The sequence below is a fragment of the Sinohyriopsis cumingii genome, chromosome 12 (assembly GCF_028554795.1).
Source record: "Sinohyriopsis cumingii isolate HCF-2022 chromosome 12, ASM2855479v2, whole genome shotgun sequence".
Classification (NCBI taxonomy): Eukaryota; Metazoa; Mollusca; class Bivalvia; order Unionida; family Unionidae; genus Sinohyriopsis; species Sinohyriopsis cumingii.
The window spans coordinates 50,332,246-50,353,306 of NC_142972.1; the positions used below are offsets into that span (position 1 = coordinate 50,332,246).

The following is a 21,061-nucleotide window of genomic DNA, read 5'->3' on the forward strand; positions in this document are numbered from 1 at the left end:
CCCAAACATGCTCTTCTGATCTCTGACTAGCAGACTAAAAGATACTGTGGAATGTTAAAAATCAAACTCATTCAAGGATCCATCAATAAAGAGCTGCCTGCGAAATCTGACTTTGTTGCAGAACCAATGTCAGGCAGATGACCAATCAGGAACCCTTGTAAATGATGTCATTCAATGCTAAGAATTCAAAACAAATTAATGTCTCATTAATACAAGAGTCCCACTAAGAGACTGACGCTTGCTCTACTGGACAAACGGAATGTACAGGACTTCAAGATAAGAGAATTTCTTGCTTTCAACTCTCAAGTGTTCAAACCATCTCTGATATTCTTCAATGACAACAAAATTTTCAAATCAGCTACTGTGGAACACATATTGGATGTCATCCTGGCACCATTTTTATTTGGACAAGGCAGACATCATTACAAGTCATGCTGAGATGTCCATCTATTCAGTACCAGTAGCATTAACATGATTTCCACAGCCATATGGGATATCAGATCCGCGTCTTTTAGTGAAAACAGGAGAAGTAGTGATAACATGATTTTCAAGATGGCTTAAAAGATGGCCAAGAAATGAAAGTTTGGTCAGAGTAGATGGGGGAGGTGGGAGGCCACAACTTCTCTAAATGATGACAAAGAATGCTGAAAATTGAAAATTTCAAGGTCTCATCAATATATGGCTTCTAACCAAATGTGTTTAAATTCCAATTACTTCACAATAAAGTTATCTTGTTGAAACCAAATTGTTGATGGATGAATGGCAGGACAAAACAGCATGGTCAGATATGGGTAACACTATCTGCCCAATTGAGAGGTGAGGGGAATACAAATATTAAAGATAAATGTACTATTGAGAAAAGTGTCCAAAAATGACTGCACAAATCTGAAAGACAAATTAACAAGTAAACAATCCTGTATACATACAAATACATACTAACCTTAAAAGACAGGTTACGAATGATAAGCCTTGACTTTTTCAGCACCTTCTGTGGGATGACTCTGTCTTTTGTCTGCTTTAGAGGAATGGCAGTGAGCTCATGACCTACAATTTGAATTTAAAAATTAAAAATCTCATGAAATCATTTGTTTCACTCTTCATTGAAGAAGAGTCTTGACTGATATTTTAAATACAATATATGATCACAAAGATGCTTCTTCATGCATAGGGAAGGATAATACCAAGTGAATGATTTGACCGCTTGTAAGACAGCCAACATAACAAAGAAAGAAGGTAAATGTAACCTATTCTTGAAATCTTGTGCAAAACAGAATCTTGACCAGTGTTACATAATCTGTAACAATGTCAAAGAAACTGACGACAAATTAGAAAACTTCGGACTGAGAAAGAGCAACTACAAAACCCAGAATTGCTTCCTGGGACTTAACGTCACTTTCTGTTATGCATATGAGCCATTCCCATTTAAAGATGATATCCATGTTCAAAATATTGTTATAATTCTGCATCAGACTCTCTACCACTCTTCTCTTTAATCTGAGGTCCTTCAAGCTCATTCTTCAAATTTGATTAGCTTTACTAATGATAGCAGACTTGATCTGAATTGTAACCAGTAGAAACTGGGTTTTAGAAAGCACACTGAAATTAATTCAGGAAATCAAGTTTTCATGTGAATGGTATTTAGATCAACAATAGCATCAGTGTAAGTTGCATGGGTCGGAAATATGCATAATATAACGATTGCAAAAAAGCTTTGTGATTGCCCAAGAAAAATGTCAAAAATGTGCAGCTGAAGAAAATTAGAGACCCATTATTTTTACCTAAATCATTAATTAAAAAATATTGACATGTCTAGAAGCTAGAATATTTTCACAAAAATATTGATTCCCTTGCTCCCCACATCCATGCTTTGATGACTGATGAAATCTAAAAAGTTGTTATTTGGAGTTTAACACCATTTTTCAGTGCAGGATATGGTGGCCAGTATAATTGGTTGAGAACCCAGGGAAAAACCTGGTAAGAATCAAGGACCCATGGGAAGTTATTGGCAAGCTTTTTCACATACCCAAATTGGCCCAAGTCCAAGACTCAAGCCCACGTGGGCTGAGGTGAGTTGACAGTGATCAGTAAATGGGAATGATTTAGAACACTTGGCCAGCCATTGCCGAGGCCAAAAAGTAACACACTAAACACCGATATTATTGTCAGAATAGATGCATGTATATATGAAGCAGCAAAAAATATTTATAATTAATTTTTAAAAAGCAACAGGCATAATAAAAATCAACACATCATGACAACAGTACATGTTTGCCTCATGCAAAATATGTCAACCAGTTTTGGGACTTGTTACATAAAAGAAATGATTAGATATGGTATAAGCATTTAACACCAAAATGGGGAATTAACAATGTGTGTGAATGTGTGTGAAATTTGGATTGTTTAACGTAGCTTTAACAATAGCATGGTGTCCCACCCAATCACATTATCCTGACACCAGACCGACCAGTCCTAACACGAACCTCTTAATGCTGACTGTTAAGCGAAGCAGCTGTTAGTACTATTTTCATAAGTCTTTGGTATGACTTGGCTGGGGATTGAACCCACGACCTCCTGCATCCGAGGTGGATGCTCTAACCACTAGACCACCAGAGAGGTGCAATTAACAATGGAAAAATACATTTGAACATGACAGAATATGTACACATAATAATAATCATGTAAAGTGTGACACCACTATAACACGGTAGTTGAGGTCAATAGAACCCAACCATGTTATAGACCAAACTGTATTATAACCAACCAAGTCAGTTAGCTGAAGAAAATGATGCATGCACACAAAAAAATGGCTGGGGTGGGGTGAGTGCTAAAAGGAGGCATCAAAATGCATGCTTTTGGTTAAATGAAAACAAACTAGTCCAAAACACACTTGCATATTAACATCATACATTTGTGAAGTGCAATCCATAATGCATTAAGTACTGTGCATGTATATAACAAATTCAAGAACTTGAGTGAATATCATGTTATAAAATTCATGTATTAGTCACATCCCATTAAAAAACTAATAGCACATCTATAAAAATGACAATCTTCGTTTGATCTATATCTGATTGTCACCAATTGATTCACTATGATATTCCCTGTTGCCAGTAGCATGTAACTAGTTGTTTACATGATACATGTACATATACTTAAACTGGCCTCAATTTTGGTCAGCCAGAGCTGGCTATTATCTTGCCAAGGCTGCCCATGGGATGAGGCTTTTCAGAGGGAAATGAAAACGTGAACAAATTAAAAATTGTAAGAAACATCTTAATTTAACTTGATGGCCAAATATCTATGGTTTCAAAAAATTGGAAATTTAATTTGCATTTTTGGCCATCACTGGTAGTGATTAAAAGCAAAAACGTTTCCTGCAAAAAGGAATCTTTCACTGCACAATAAACATATTCCGTCACTTTGGAAATTACAACAATCCATCAGATTCACTGCTTTTATTTAAACATGATAAAGTTTTTTTTTTCTGTAATTGAAAACTGTAGTCAGCTTTCTTTGATTATTAGTGCATGTGTTGTCAAAGTCACTGCAAAAGGAAAGCTTTGGAGGGGGAAACAAATACCCTTTTCTTATTAAAGTAACATCAAATAATTGTTGAACATGATTTTTTTTTACTTGCTTAGTATTTATACATAACAATCCACGTTTCAAAGTAATTAGTTTTCTTTGAAGTTTAAGCAATAATTATTTTTTCAGGTACATTTAAAAAAAAGAGAAGGAAATAGCAGTTGTTTGGTTGATTGCAGCAGTTACTGTTTGTGCCATCAAAGGTTGGTCGATTGTAGCTAGTCCCAGTAGCATGACTATTTGAGCGTATCGTGTCATACAGTAGTCAGACCTGACGTCAGCATAAATGGATTTAACAATGCACTGTTGAGATGGTTTGCCAATATTAACAAAGAATTTGTTTATGTAAAAACATTCCAGTGCATTTTATATAAAGTTTGTGGGTTCCTTTCAAGGAGCCTCTAAGTTTCTCCACTTCAAACATAAATAATTATTAAATGAACATAAAAGCTGCAAAAAAAATCATTTAGAAATGCTAGTTTTCAATACTCTTTGAACAGAAAAAAAAAACCACAAAAAAAGAACCAATATTATTGCAAGGAAAAGTTAATTGTATTATTTATTGAACTTGCTTAAGAAGGATAACTGAAAATTTGATTGACAAATCTGAACTTTACATGTCTACTAGTACATAAAATTTCAAAAGAATTCTGAAGACCCGGTAAAGGAATATTTTTATCATTTGTCAAACAAGGTGAGTGCATTTTTTCTTCAGACTTTTCAACCCTGTTGTGTGGAGCATTATATACCCATCACATGAGACAAGAGCTGCCCTCATCTGCTGTTTACTTTAAAGAGGATGTAAAGTTTGAAGTTACCTTTGTGCTGCTTTCCATTAATTTTGGTTATTCCTCTCTTAGCATCTCGAACTGATTTGAACTGGATTCGAGCCTCCTGTTTGTCCTTGTTAGATGATATAGAGAACTTGGCCACATTTTTTACATTCCTGGAAAAGCAAAATATTGTCCCTTTGAAAATCGTTTTTTTCTTCTTCTATCATATCACAACTGAGATAATAATTTGACAAGAAACAGAAAAAACATTGTTTTTGCATTAATTTTTTATAATCTGTTCTTAAAATCTGCTTAAAAAGGCTATTACAATCGTTCACTCTTAAAAACCAGATTTTACTGGGTGAAAATCATGAGCTCTGAATAATCACGGAGCAACTGCCTGAAGTATACAGTTCATGCATCAACAATTACAACCACTAAGACCGTCCCCTCATTTCCAAATTCTTAATGCAGAGTACAGATTCTTCTCAGGACCATGAACCTTGAAGAACCTGTCCTTCCATCTTGGGATGAGTGCCCCACCCTGATTCTGATGTGTCAGTTAACACCTACCAAAAAGCAGTCCCAATTTGAATAGGGACTCCTACCAAAAAGCAGTCCCAATTTGTCCACCAAGTCAGATGATCCTGAGTTATAAAAATAGGAGCATTCTGAGAGTCCCTGTGTGGTTTCAAGACTGCCAAAGTGAGAAACTGGAGAGGGCACAAAAGCTGTCTGCCTAAAGAACCAGGTTCACTTTGGAGTTCAAGGTCCCCAGCAGAGAAATAAAAAAGATGAGCCAACAATGTGGTCAATCCTCTCAGCTCCTTCAAAAGGGAAAAGATCTAGCCTTTTGTCCCATGGGGCATGGATTATTCCTCTGTTTGCAAAGAAATTCATTCCGACATTGACAAATCTTGAGATGAAGTGAGCTCTGATTTTTCTAACTTTGGCAGAAGGCCCCGCCTGGTCACTATGGACAAATATCAAAACAGATCTAGTCTGAAGAACTCTAACCAGCCATTGTGGATCTAAAATATTTAAGGATTGGGATACCTAGTGACATTAAATGGTCTGCAACTACTCACATGACCCTGATGAAAGCTCAGTGTGCAAAGGCTAGACCTAATGACAGAGCTTGAAATTGGAAGACCTCCCCATCCAAGCAAAACCACAGGTACTTCCCTACGTGGAGGAAAGATATGGATGTGAAGATAGACATACTGAAGAGTGATGGAGACCACTCACTTCTTGTAGCATTACTGACCAAGGCTGTGGTCTCCATACTGAATGTTTCCCACAGCAGAAATTTGTTTAGGGAGAAACTGTCGATAACAAGACAGGACTTTCTTCTTATCTTAGGAACCTGGAAAAAACAGGAGCAACATGCTGGAGATTGGTCATATAACACCCTCTCTACTACATGTACACCCTCCTGAAGAAGGGAGTGACTATCTTCCTTTAAATGTACTAGATTCAACTGGTTGTGGAATATGGGGAACCGGAGAAGAGAGAGATCCCAAAACTGAAGCTTGTAGCCATCTTTTATGAAAGAAAGGACCAAGACATAGACTATTATGCCAGATGAAGCTTCTGAATAGTGGTTTAGTGATATGCCTACATGAACCAATTGAAGAATAACACTTCAGGAGAGGAAGTAAATCCCTATGGCTGTCCACACTTGTTCATTGGAGTGGGGATGGGCCCATGAACTTTCTCCCTGGGCCTTTGTGGCATGTGCTTTTAGGGTCAAACTACTAAGAGGGAGCTCTAAAAATGGGTTGTTCATTTGATTGAGGCTGCAGGGCTTTAAAGAATTTTGGAGACTGACCCTGTGGGCCATCAGGATGATTTTGCTCTTGGCCAGTTTAAAAAAGGTCAGGAGTGGATACAAGGGACTGCTGTTGTTGTTATCTTAAGAGAAGCAAGCGAGGGGATAAGCACTCAGAAAAGAACCCTGACTAAAGGAAAGCATCCCTTAGTAGTTTCCTACTGTGCTGTAGTAAATTCTTAGATGCATCCAAAACAACACCCCTGTGGAGGTAAAGAAGGTCATGGATATGGATAACACATGCCAAAAAGGTTTGACACTGCTTCTAAACAAATGAAGGACAAATGACAACAGAGATTCCTCTTTTAGCAGGCTGAATCAGGCAGCTGAAAATAAGTCAGAATCATAGCTGCCAACCTTCCAGGCTCATAATTAGTGAAAATAGGGATAAAAAGTCGTGAATTTGGACAGGAATTCGTGAATAACACTATGACAATAACTCCATCCACTCTGACTACTCCGACCGTCAATACTACACTATATCAAGTTCGCAAAATAAAAATAAAACACTATATATATGCAGAAATATTTATTTATCAAGACATGATACTGTGGCAGACTTGAACTTCCTCAACTGCTTGATCGTAAATTTGTTTTCTAAACAGTTCCGACTTCTTGCCTGCTGGTTGATCTTGGGGACTAATATTGCTGCCAAATTTTCTGCAGCTAAGGAGGCCTTAAAGTCTGTCTTATTTTTCCTCACTAAAGAAAATACTATTTCGCTGTCACTGCTGCTGTGAGGAATGCACAGGAGCTGCAGCATTTTTGGTTCTTCCACAGGAAAATTTGGAAGCGATTTTCGAGTCCGGGAACATATGTCAGAACAAATGTTTAGCATGGTCTCCAGCTAATAAAGGTAGATTGTGTTCAACACAAGAAAACTCACAAATAATGCTTAAGCGTTGGTAGCCTGTGGGTCTTCCATCAATGGTTTAAAATATTCCAGAGTTGAAATATGTGAATTCTTAATTTTCCCAACTTCTACATGTTTTTTGCAACCGACATTCTTCCTCACATCGTCTCTGCGATGGCACACTGAGTGCAAAAAGCATGAATGAATATCAATGTTTAATGGCAGAATGCACGGTCAATTTTTGATATATTCCAAATTAAACTTCACTTTTTGAGTAATACATTTCTTTTTCCTTGGCGGTGAAGACATTTTCAATATCTTACATGCGATGCTGAACGGTAACTCGAATCAGTGTTTTGACGCATGCGCGGAGCAAATTTCCGGTTAGGCCCCAGTTTCTCTCAAAAGCATTTGTAAAACTACTCTTATACATATAGATTAAAATAGGCTAAAATGCTTGCGACCGGGCCAACTGTACTAATCGGCTGTAGATCTAATAATATCGTGACCAGCGGTACCGGACCGTTTCGGCAACTGCGAATATCATGACTAGCGCTGAACGGGAAATCGGTTATTTTATTAAAGATTTAAAATAACTGAGGATCGGAAAATTTGTGAATTTTTGTCTTACGGCGTGAATTCGTGAATCGCTGAAAAAGTCGTGAAATTCACACCAAATTCGTGAGGGTTGGCAGCTATGCAGAATGCACGACTACAGTTACTAGAGAATAAGCCTTTTGTTCCAAGGATGCCAATATTTTCACTGCAAGCTCAGCCCAGATCCCCACAGAAATGCCTACTTGAGCCACTTCAGCATCTGAAGCAGGCAGTTTAGCAGGCCAATAAGGGGTATTAACCTTGTGGCTAGATGCAGTGAAGGAGTGGGGGTGGGGCTTGCTAACTTGTCAACAGGCAGTAATACTTTCTGCTTTGTCAAAACAGCTATTCTCTTACTCCTCTCAGTTGTGGGTGAGACTAGATGCTGTAATGAATTCGGTAGAGTTAATGTACTTTCCTTAGCAACAAAATCAGCAGGTTGGTTTGAGTAATTCTCTTCCCTCCTGAAGCAATTGGGGGAAGAAGGTCCAGCCCCATCTCTCATTTTTAAACTAATATCAAAGATGCAGGTACACAGATCACAGCATCAACCTTCTACCATGTGGTCAAGGTCCAGATGTCCAGGACTACATGCAGGGAATGAACCAATCAAGTCCTGCAGTGGAAGGTCATACATGTTGTTATTTAGATTGATTATAGGAAGGGGCAATGCCAATCACTTACAAAAATTCATCAGTGTTGCCAAAAGAGACACATAAGAGTGTCGCCAAATAAAACTGCTCAGTACATTGTTATTTCCAGGATATTACTCGCATTTAAATCAGATATTAAAAAAATTCATGGACCCAGACCTCCCATCACATACCACACCAGCAAAATCAGGGTTGTTTACAGCTGGACTAAACTTATACATGAATACAGATGATAACAAAGATAAATTACATTTTCTTCAGGAGATGCTGAAATTCTTCCTCTGTAACATCGGAAGGAAATCCACCAGCAACAACAGTTTTGGCTCTCTGGTAGCTGATCCTGTCACTCTGTGCTTTTTCCTTCTTTGCTGTTATGGTACCCTTACTGCTGACATCTTCCTCAGTGTTTTCTTCTAAAGTCAGAAAAGGAAAAGAATGTAAACATTGCTTCCTATGAATCTGACTACAACATTACTAAATTCCTTATTTACCATAATATATTGGGACACAATAAGATAAAAAGATCCTGTCAAAGGACTTAATGGTGAAATTTTCTTTCACCTAGGTCACATGTCCCAAGACTTAAGAAATGAAATAAATTTGTATTGAATTTCAGCCCTGCCCACTGCATGTTGCAATAAAATAGATAAACAAAGCACTTATTTGAATATAAAAAGAAAGAAACTAACCTTGTATTATTATCATTTATTCCTTTTTTTTCCATCATATGCATTAAAGAATAAAATATATCCACGAAATCTGTATATATAGTGCAGGCTTCCATACTGTAATGTGTATTGCTTATGTCCAACAACACATGATACAATGTTCATTGATGTGAACATTGAGAAACAAATTGTTTTTGGTTGCGCTCAAAGGTTTGAATATGTTATCCAACTGAAAACTGGATCCAACAAAATCACAAATGAGAGGGAAATAATAAACTGATATCGTGGAGAAAACTGCCATTCACATGTGACACGGTGTCAGTTGCAAAATAGCCAAGATTGAATTATATCCAGGTCAACTATGATATCATCTCTCAAATAACATTCATTATTTGAAAATACATTCACTTAAGTGCAAGTGACAAATCCTTTTGCTAGCAAGGGTTACAAAAAGCATCATTACAGCAAGTTATTGCTGTGTACACTATTTACCTATAAATATCAATGCTCATTTTTATTAATTATAACAACAGATGCCAAGCACATAGAAGCCTCAGTGGTGAATAGACACAACTGGCAGTGAGCAGTAAACTCATTGTTTGAACTTACTGACAGAACATCAAAGACAATGGTTATTTTTATTACAAAGCAAGCCGACCTCAGAAGCTGACTTTGGATTATTTGAAGTGTGCCGATTTTATTGGGGTGAGGGGATATACAAAGATGGCCAAGATACAGAAGCTAACTTTGGTTCCTTTTCACTGGTATTCATGGGTATTTTGAAAATAAATTGAAACAATGGAACCATTTTTAAAGTGACACAAAACAGTCCTTTGCACATCAACAGCAAGGATCCAGCATCACCCATAAGATTTGGAGAAAATAAAATCATTTGATGAATTCATGATGGCCAAAAGAGAAGGAGATGATTTCGCAGACAATATGATCATTAATATGGATGAAATTCTAGTGTACTTTGATCTCATTCCAGGATGGTAGATCAAAAGTGTAAGAATTAGCATGACTGGTGCAGATTTAACAAAATCTGACTTTAGTCCTTGCAGTTTTCACTTTAGGTGATGTATTGCCTCAGTTTAAGCCAAAACAAATAGTAATGCAATGAAAGAATGGATCATACGTGTGCAGGAAAAGGGTTGTGTACAAGTACAGTTTTATATTTTTTACGATAAAATTTCAGTTGTAGTGCATTTTCAGACATAATTTTCAAATGACTTAAAAGATGTACCACAACTTACAACTCAAACAAAACAATGTGTCCCCGAACATATAGTGCACAAAAAATTACTTTCAAAATTAATTTATGGTGTCCCAGCATATACGGTAAATACAGTATTCTGCATATTGCAAAATCTATATTCCACCATTACAGGATATACTATCATTTCAATTCATTCCTTTTCAATGGTACAAAATTTGGTGGTTTGGAAAAATTAAAAAAAACTGATTATAAAAACTTCACTGCCCTGATTTTTAACAAATCCAAGCAGATGAAGCCATGATAAATCAGTTTTACAAGTATTGGACCGATAATCCAAAGATTGCAGCTGCACAGCCTCCCAGACCAAACTGTATTAGCTGCCTGTGTGTGTCCTTGTGAAAGTAGTCAATGTTTCTGGATGTGCCAATACGATTAATACAGTATAAAGTAGATATCAGAAAATGAAGATAAAAAGTCTCCAGTATGCTAGCTGCAGATGTTCTCAATTTATTTAGTCTGAATTCAACTGCAATTGATTTTTGACCAACAAAATCATGTGCACCCCAACCTGACTTCCTGAATCAAAAGAAGCATAAGCTGATTGATTTCAATGGCTGAGAAGAATGGCTTACTAATTAGCTTGGCACCATTTGAGACTATATGGTTAAGACAATGGACAGAAAATGTAAAGCAGTGATGATGAATTCTTCAGTAATAACACAGCTATTATTTCAAACGTACCATACAATGAGTAAATAACGAAAATGTACAAATAAATTAGATTCAAGGTATAAAAACTGATTAAAGGGATAATCCATACCTTTTGTCTTAACTCTTGTACTATTTTCCTCAGACTCAGTTGTCTCTTTTCCATCCTTTTCTTTTTTTTTCTTCTGACGTTTCTTCTTATCAGCATAGGTGATGAACAACTTTCTGCCATCTAATGACTTGATCTCATCTTTTGCCTTGACTGCATCTTCTCTGTTAAAAACAAGAGATTTCTTTCTTTAAATCTCAAGCCTTCCAACTTTGTAGAAAGCTTATTTAGCAAGTTTCATAATTTTACCCAGCAATGCCCACTGAAATTTTACTTCACCTGCTAAGCTTGTTTCAAACAGTACTAGACTTCTTTGTCAATGTTATCTGTATCTATGTATGTTTTTGCATGACAAAATTAATTAAATCCAGTGCAAAGGGTAATGGAAATTTGAAACGTGTGTGTGTGTGTGTGTGTGTGTGTGTGATTTGGATTTTTAATGTAGCTTGAACAAATTTTCAGTCATGTCACAACAATGTCTGCAGTGGGACAGTTTAAAGTGATGTTTAGCACTGGGGCATCATGCCGCATAGATGTAGCATGATGTTCCACCAAGTCACATTATCCTGACACCAGGCTGACCAATCCTAGCACTAACCTCTTAATGCTGAGCACAGGGGAAGCAGCTACAAGCACCATTTTTATGTCCTTGGTGTGGCTTGGCCAGGGTTCAAAATCCTGCATCCAAGGTGGACGCTCTAACAACTAAGGTGATCATAGCAGTCATTTTGAAGATTGGGGTTTCATGTGTGATTTATGTGTGATTTGGTATTTTTGTTGATTCTACAAAATTTTGTGATTATGGACTGGCTTCATCAGTGCAAATTGTACATGAAATACATCGGACTGAAGCAGTGCGGGAGAAACGTGTATACATCCATGTGTTTGTTCTGTCACTGACTATTTGAAATCACAATGTGGGAAAAATATGTAGTGTTTCAACTGCAATTATCAAAAAGATGCTATTGAATTTCATGTTATTTCACTGCAGTAAGGAGGATGTAATTGCACTTGGAATATAGTCGAACTTACAGTACAATTTCGAAATGTGTAATCAAGCTTGAGAACTCATGACATGGCTCATGTAATTCGGATTTGCTAAGAAAGTACATTTTGAGGAAATTCAGAATGTAAAACTGCAAGTATATTTTTGCCATTCTTATTACCAGCTAAAGGAGACAGTTTATGCCTTTATAACTTGCATGTTATTTGTAGGTACCAAGTAATTTTATGTAATCTGGCATCTATCACCAAAATCCAAAACACTGTATCAAAAAAGTTAATGTGGAATGTAGCAAAGCAGCTGGTGTGTGGCAGTCCATGAAAAATCTGCTTGAGTTCATTCAGAAACAAATTTAATCAACCAAAACATCAAATGTCTGCTACACGAGAGTACACGATTTGTTTACAAAGTAGTTCCTAATACACTATTGGGCACGCATGTCCTGTGCGTGAATGCAATATGAAGGTGTGCAATATCGTAAAATACTGAACAATTCTGACAATGTAAAGAAAAAAATGACCATATAATAATAATAGTTGACACAACCAAAAACGTGGATATACATGTGCAAGGAACTACTGTTACATATATTTAATTTCTGTTGTGTGCTTGACATTTGTCCATGATACAGGATAGAGTTTTGTGTGTACCTGACTTTTGACTGATATATGAGCTCAAAGAATAGCCTTTTACAAACTTAAAATGTTCTAGAAATGAAGTGGTGACCCACATCCTGGTAATTTTATTGCACCTGTTTTTTTATACATATAAGGTTGAGGTAAACAAAATTATTCAATTATACTTAAGTTCAGTCTGTGGAATTATTTTTAGTTGTCTTCAGATATAATTTGAGAGGAATCATTTAATTATTCATTGGAATTACAAAGTGCTCATTGGCTTTATACTTAAACACTTTTGGAATTATTCTGAATTATATCATTGGGATATATCAAGATTGTTGGTGCATCAGCTTATTCAACACTATCAGCAATACTTCACGACTTGGAATTCTTTCGGAACACTCTATACTTTTGGACTTGTGATAGAAGTTTTAGGATTATCTGGGATTCAAATCACAATACAGGAAGTTTCTCTTAATTTTTCACATTATAAATTAGAGAAATAAATCATTTGTGGATTTTACTAAACTAGTTGGTTCTGCTTCTTTCTGTTAAGTAGTGTCAAACTATAGAGTCATTACACTATCCTGTAGGCTTCCATACTTGACAAATAGTTACAGAGAAAGATTTTCTTGGACAAATCCAGTGAAAGTTGACAGATCCTACCTGAGAATGCAGTTGTGTCAGTGATCACATGGTCTGGTGACTGTCTTGACAGCATCCAAGGGACTAATGAGATTCAACTCTTTGTTTTGTGAGGCAATGTCATGCAAATAAAAGGTGAAAATAATGGACTGGATTGCCAACCAACCAATTCCATTTTATCATTAAGTGGGTCACTGTGTTGAAAGGCAAGGCTCATATAAATAGCTCATGTTCTGTGAGCCAAAATCATTAGATAGCAAGTTCCTGTGAGAGATCAGATTATTCTGATAATGGTATGACATCATTTACATGACAATCACAAAAAATGCACCATTTCCCCTTGGACAGCAGGGCTTTCCTTATCAGCTGGGAGCTGGGTGATTTACCTGGCTACTTGCACATTACACAAAACTACTTTAAAAACAAACCATATACCCACCCTTGCCCCACATACTTTGATAACTCACTCTCCAAATTTAAATCTAATGGAAGGCCCTGGGACATGTGGTGGGTGGATGATAGACAAAAGGCTATTGGACGGCAGGTCTTTCCTTATCAACTGTGAGCTGGGTGACTTACCTGGTCACTTGTACTTTACACCCAGCTATTGAAAAAAAAACAACCATATTCCCAGTGCGAGATGGTCCTGATGCATAACAGCACCTACTTCGGCAACTCACACTCACGTGGCCAGTGCATAAACTCAATGACCAGTAGAGCTAAGACAAAAAATTGTTTAATGCAGAATAGAACTAAAACATTTCCCTGATTTCTAATGAGGGAAAACATCATTACAGTGGCCTAGTGGTTAGAGCATCTGCCTTGAATGGGGGAGGTTGCAAGTTCGACACACACATAACTGCCAACCTTCCAAGCTCACAATTAGTGAAAATAGGGATAAAAAGTCATGAATTTGGACATGAATACGTGAAAAATACCATGACAATAACTCCATCCACTCTGACCACTCCATCCACTCTGACCGTCAATACTACACTATATCAAGTTCGCAATATAAAACTAAAACACTACATATATGCAGAAATATTTATTTATCAAGACATGATACTGTGGTAGACTTGAACTTCTTCAACTGCTTGATCGTAAATTTGTTTTCTAAACAGTTCAGACTTCTTGCCTGCTGGTTGATCTTGGTGACTAAAATTACCGACAAATTTTCTGCAGCTAAGGAGGCCCTGAAGTCTGTCTTATTTTTCCTCACAAGAGAAAATACTCTTTCGCTGTCACTGTTGCTGTGAGGAATGCACAGGAGCTGCATCACTTTTGGTCCTTCCGCAAGTAAAATTTGGAAGCGATTTTCAAGTCCGGAAACATTTCTCAGAACAAATGTTTAGCACGGGCTCCAGCTGATAAAGGTAGATTGTGTTTGACAAGAAAACTCACAAATAATGCTTCAGCACTGGTAGCCTGCAGGTCTTCCACCAATGGTTTAAATAATACCAGAGCTGAAATCTGCGAATTCTTAATTTTCCCAACTTCTACATGTTTTTTGCAACCGACGTGCTTCCTCGCATCATCTCTGTGATGGCACACTGAGTGTAAAAAGCATGATGAATATCAATTTTTAATGGCAGAATGCACGCCCAATTTCTGATATATTCCAAATTAAACTTCACTTTTTGAGTAATACATTTCTTTTTCCTTGGTGGTGAAGACATTTTCAAGATCTTACATGCGATGCTGAATGGTAACTCAAATCAGTGTTGGTGACGCATGCGCAGAGCAAAATTCTGGTTAGGCCCCATTTTCTCTCAAAAGCATTTGTAAAACTACTCTTATACATATAGATTAAAATAGGCTAAAATCCTTGCTACCGGGCCAACTGTACTAATCGGCTGTAGATCTACTAATATTGCTACCAGCAGGACCAGAATGTTTCAGCAACTGCAAATATCACGACTAGCACTTAACGGGAAATTGGTTATTTTATTAAAGATTTAAAATAATAGAGGATTGGAGAATTCGTGAATTTTTGGCTTGTGGCTTGAATCCGTGAATCGCTGAAAAAGTCGTGAAATTCACACCAAATTCATGAGGGTTGGCAGCTATGCACACACACCTGCCAAGTCATACCAAAGACTTATTTAAAAAAACGTACAAACAGCTGCTTCACTAGGTGCTCAGCATTAAGAGGTTAGTGTTATGACTGGTCAGCCTGGTGTCAGGATAATGTGACTGAATAGTACATCATGCTACATGTCTGTGGCATAATGCCCCAGTGCTAGACAAAACCATAAACTGCTACACTGAAAAATTGTTAAAGCTACATTAAAAATCCAAATCACACCAACACAAATTACATCTGCCAGATTTAACAAGAGTGGAAGGACAGAAAACAACTTGAAGCCAAAACCGCACTTCTGAAGATGACATCCTAACTATATAACTTATGCTTTTGTATTGTTTGTTGTTGTTGCAAATAAAATAATTACTTTTCTCAATACTTACCGCATAGAGTAAATTACATATCCAAAGCCTCTGCACTTATCAGAACCTGGAAAAGATATAAGTAATGAGTCACTTGCTATGATTTTTGTTTGCATTTTATTGTACAAATTCATCATTGGTATTGGTTTTAAAATGTTACGCTTCAGGCTCGAAGATAATCTAACAACTCCAGGTCAAATTTCAGCAACGATGTACTTTCGTCTCCTGTCAGTGGATTAACGACATAACGAATGCTATGGTCACAATTTCTGAGAAAATAAATCATATTTATTCCTATTGATTTCATGCAGGTATATCTCGATGAAAGGTCACTCAATTTTGCTGGGACAGCTGGTAGGCAGCTACCCCATGCCAACACCAAATGGTGTTGGCAAATTCCAACTTTTTGATAGGGAATGGACTCTGACCCTACATCCCAACATAAATGTCCAAATATCAAAAATGGGGTGACAAAAACCAGAGGAAATTAGGACTAAGTGTTAATTGAAGCACCTGCAAATGATTGGTAAATAAATGATGCCCTATTTTCCTGTAATGGTGTTAAAAATAAAGAGGTAATGACACAAATACAAATCATGAACGTAATCAAAGCTTTCTCAGAATTCGATTTGAACAGTATTGTCAAATCATCAATCTGTCAAAAGGATAACTGCTAAATACTATTTTTATTTATCGGGGAAACAGACATGTGATGCAGAAAAGACAACAAAAGGAAGACAAAAGAACACACAAGATGAAAGTTCCATTTGACTGGTGATATTTGAGTATCAGTACCTAAAGCTTGTGTGAATTTAATTTGACAACAGTTCAAATCTAGTCTCAAGCTACATGTATTTGGTACCATAAATCTACCAAAATTAATTCTTTTTTTTCTATAAAGTTCACATTATATCCCACCTTTATTCTTTGGGTAAACTCTAAAGGCTTTTAATACAGTTTACTAATTAACGTATATATTCTAAAATAGTTCGTTTTGCACATTTTCTGAATGGTATATTTTTTCATTCCCCCTTCATTTAATGGTGACAATTCATGTTTATATGTACGATGCACAGTAAAGCCTTGTGACTCATGTGAGTTTCTTTGGTGGCAATGGACATGACACATACACCTAATTCATATTTAATTAAGGCTTAAACGCGTTCGTCTTCACTCCAAATTTTCATAATGTTGACGCACTGCGTATTAAGCTTGTGTAGCGCTAATAATTAGTACTCAGACCTTCCCTCGTCACATGTATGTCCATGCTATTATATTGAAGCTATATGGATCTTAAACTAACCAAGATCAAGATGTGGTGATGGCTAACAAATTCTTCTTGTTGATACTATCGAGAATTGGGAGTAGTTTCAATAAATGCACGGTAGTTATTGAATTACGATTAAAATGGACGGACCTTTCTCTCTAACGACAAAGCATTGTTTGATTGGACCTATTTCTCCAAACAACTTTTCGAGAGCTTCACTTGTTGCTGAAAACGGTAAATTTCTAACAAATAACGTCTTGCTCTCATGTGCCATGTTTCACGTGTATGGAGCTCTCAGGGATGGATCTTCCATACAGCATATAAAACAGAAACTCTTTAATATCTAACCTTACACCAGTCTAAATTTTCGAGCTACCTCTACTTTATTGGCCATTTAGTTACTGTTCCTTTCTACAGTTTCGCATTTTGCACAAGAAAAACAAAATAATTTCCCAAGTTTTCCTCACTGATTGTTCTGGTTATTATAAAAAATAACTCAGAACTTGTATATTTTCGGTACTGTTAAAATAAGTTTAATTCCCTTTATTTTGGTGCATGATTGGTTGGTGTAATTTGGGTTGGAGAGAACACAGCCTGACCTCCTTTCAGATATGCATCTCTCAGAAGACTGCTAACTCCACTTGGTTATTTTTCTCTTCCTTGAATTGAATGGTAAATTTCTAAGAGTCCGTTGAGATATGACGTCATTCACGGAGTGATCCGACGTGTGAGGAAGAGTTGGTGGTGGAAAATGTGACGCTAAGAAGGCATCACTTGCTCCATCTACCAGAAAAATTGTGAAATCCGTAGCATCGCAGCATCACCATGGATAGACCAAGCAATAGATTTCCGCCTTTTTGTTTATGACATTATTGGTGGAGGACACAAACGTTGTTTGACACTATGTGTGCTCGAGTTTTCCACCCAAACACTGTGCTAGTATCGGTCGCTCACTAGTTATTAAATTTATGTCGACTAATCTTTGTATGCGGGTGGTAAGTAAGCAGCACAGGGGGTGACAGAGGAATATGGCGCCAGACCAGGTGAAAAAAAATGTCACACATTTTGTGTTTTTTTATATATACATGGAATCGTTGTAATGACCAACGCATGCTAATATAAATTATGTGATATATCGTGATGTTTTTTTAATTATGCTTATTTATTTGATTTTTCAGTCGTGGTATGAACACCATAGGGGGTTTAATCGACCAAATGGTGAGAAGACCAACTGACAATGGCGCCAAAAATATACAAGACTTTGTTTCAGTAATCAATCGTTTCACCAAAAAAAAATTATACAGTTATTTATTATATTATTTTAAGCAACAAAGATAGACAGTAGGCAAATCGCCTAAAATGTGTGGAAAAAACCCAAGTAATTTCTGAAATCGGGCAATAATAATAAAAAGTTGTGCTATAAAATGTGCGGATAAAAATTAATTGCAGAAATAATTTCATCATAATTATTTTATCTTTCCGTTATTATTCTACAACAAGGTGTGATGAATAACACTTCTGTCATTGCAAGACGAGTCTGAAATATTTTATTAATGATTTTCTTAGATAAATCTGAGATTTTGATGACATTTAGTCAAAATTACTCTTTTTTCACCTATTTTAGGCGATTTGTCAGTAGAAAAGCAGTTGAATTTCATTTTTTCAGAGGGCAATACTTCACGCAATTCTCTAAGTGATTTTGGAATTTGTTGATAAATTCACCAGTTCTGTTCATAAATTAGTTGAAAATTTGAAAATCAGTCTTATATCGGACAAAAAAAACCCCACATCATTTCAGAATATGTTGTGCGAGAAAATATTAATAAACCGCTAGAACCATTTAGAGAATTGTATGAGGCTTCACCCTCTGAGAAAATAAAAATTGATCAATTTTTCTCTGTCAAGTATGCGATGATCAAGTTATTTCATAATCGGAAAAAATAAATTCGTTATTTTATAACAAAATGACAAAAGTCACAGTTTTATCACCGCAAGATGAAGAAGCGATTGTAAAACTACGCTGGGTTAAATCTGCAGCTGAAATAGCTAGAAAATATCATATTGGTCTAACTCGGGAATATGATATTTGGACAATAAATGATTTTAGAAAATCTAATAAAATAAATAAAATTCCTGATGAAGATAAATTTGTTATTGATGATGACTGTAATGACCTTGGTAACCCTGACAAGTCAAAGAAGGTTGATGCTGAAAAAGTAAATAAATTGGAACCAGTGTTTTTATCCCCACCACCTTCATATTCTTCATTAGAAACAGAAAAACTTCGTAGTGAGATTGAGCAATTACGAAAGATAATATAAAATATGCCTGATAATAATAATAATAATAATAATAATAATGTTAATCAGTTAAATGATCAAATATCTTTATTAAAATCAGAATGATATGAACTTGATCCTGATAATAAACAATTACGTGATGAAATATAAAAAACAATGAATGATATATGTGAAAGTGAAATAAAAAGACAAATCTGGAAAAATATAATTTATCAGATTAAATTTTGAGCATGATAAAAAAATGTTGAAATAGAAATCAATAGAACAAAAGAAGTTTTTTTTTAAAAAAAAAAATGAATTTTATTTAGTCAGAAAAAATAATGAAGTTGATGAAATAAAATGTAAATCGTCCGTGATCAATATGCAATGTAGAAAACAGCTGCTGAAAAACGATCAAAGAGAATGAAAAAATTAATGAATGAACTGGATGAGATTTTCAAGGATATTTAAAATACTGATTTTTAAGGTAATAGTAATAATAATAATAATAATAATAATAAAATGATAAATCAGATTTTTTCCTTCCTCATGTCTTACCGTTGAAACTTTACTGTTTTTTTCTTCATATCTTTATCGATGTTGTTTTTATCATCCTTCCTTAACTTGTCAGGGTTGTCATCCTTCATCTATTCAAGGCCCATTATTTCATCAACAATCAACTTAGCTCTTATATCCTCTTGTGTTAATGGCCTGTGAAAAAAATTATTCTACTTTGTCTATAGGAAGAGATAATATGTTCAATCGACGATTGAATTCTTCTACAAACTCGTTATTAATCTTAATTGGTGAAAACATCGTAAAGTCAGTTGTTTTACCGATGATAGGTATAATTTTTGCATCAATAATTTTTAACGTGATTTGTGAATCACTCGGTGGCATGAAATTTGTTTCACCATTTAGTCCATGAATCAGTTTGTTATAGAAATAATTTTCGTTTTCGTCTTTATGAAGCTCAAGTATATTTAATTCGATTAAATCGTTTACTGAACACATTATTCTATATCCAATTTTTTTATTCAGATCACATACAAAAAATGGAACAAAATGAAAATGACCGAAAATCATGAGGATATACAATAATAAATATATTTTTTAATTATTTGCTGATTGTGTTTTTTAACGATTTTTTTCTGTACTCGTTTTTGTGCTAGCTCATCTCGTGATAAAAATCTTTAAGTATTTGACTTCTGTGAAAATCATATGTGAATTTTACTAATCACCTTTGCTGTAATTTTTATTGTTTCTCATCTTCAAAATAATTTTACAACCTGGAGTAGGTGTTTCATTTATATAAACTTTATCTGTTAATGTGAGCATTCATTAAACACATTATTAGTCATATTTATTTTAAATTCAGTTCACCATAATTACTTTATTGTCAGTCAGAGGAATTTGTTTTCTCTTCCAAAATCTCCTGAACCGTCGGTGGATTTTTTTATTCATAATTTGGAGACCTTTTTTGTAATAAGCGGTTGATGATTGATATTGATCTCCACCACAATCTGTATAAATCTGATATTGTCCTCGCACGCCTTTACCACAGCTTAGGCATCTTTATGCCTGTTGTTTTCTTCTTTTCTAAAAGAAAAATGTGAAGACCGCAGTATTCTCTGTAGCAGCTTTTATTACACATCTCAGTTGACCCTTGCATGAGCTACTGAATTTATTCATTCCAATCTGAAATGGCATTATATATTATTGCGGTTATATTTTTTATTCAAATTGAATTTTGTTTTAATCATATTTTATATCAACTGAATATATATTAATATTATAATAATG

General features: G+C 35.6%; 1 protein-coding gene across 1 annotated transcript in view; it reads right to left on the reverse strand.

Moving 5' to 3' along the window:
- The window catches only part of LOC149786424 (RNA-binding protein 28-like), a 136,650-nt gene extending 119,350 nt beyond the window's left edge, over positions 1 to 17,300 (reverse strand). The window contains exons 1-6 of the mRNA XM_089976867.1: positions 17,130 to 17,300; positions 15,734 to 15,779; positions 11,000 to 11,160; positions 8,543 to 8,705; positions 4,404 to 4,531; positions 941 to 1,044 (exon numbers count right to left, since the gene is read on the reverse strand). Of these exons, the coding sequence (XP_089832993.1) occupies positions 941 to 1,044; positions 4,404 to 4,531; positions 8,543 to 8,705; positions 11,000 to 11,160; positions 15,734 to 15,779; positions 17,130 to 17,253 (726 nt within the window). The 5' untranslated portion in view covers positions 17,254 to 17,300. The remainder of the gene's footprint in view (positions 1 to 940; positions 1,045 to 4,403; positions 4,532 to 8,542; positions 8,706 to 10,999; positions 11,161 to 15,733; positions 15,780 to 17,129) is intronic.
- Positions 17,301 to 21,061: the final 3,761 nt, after the last annotated feature.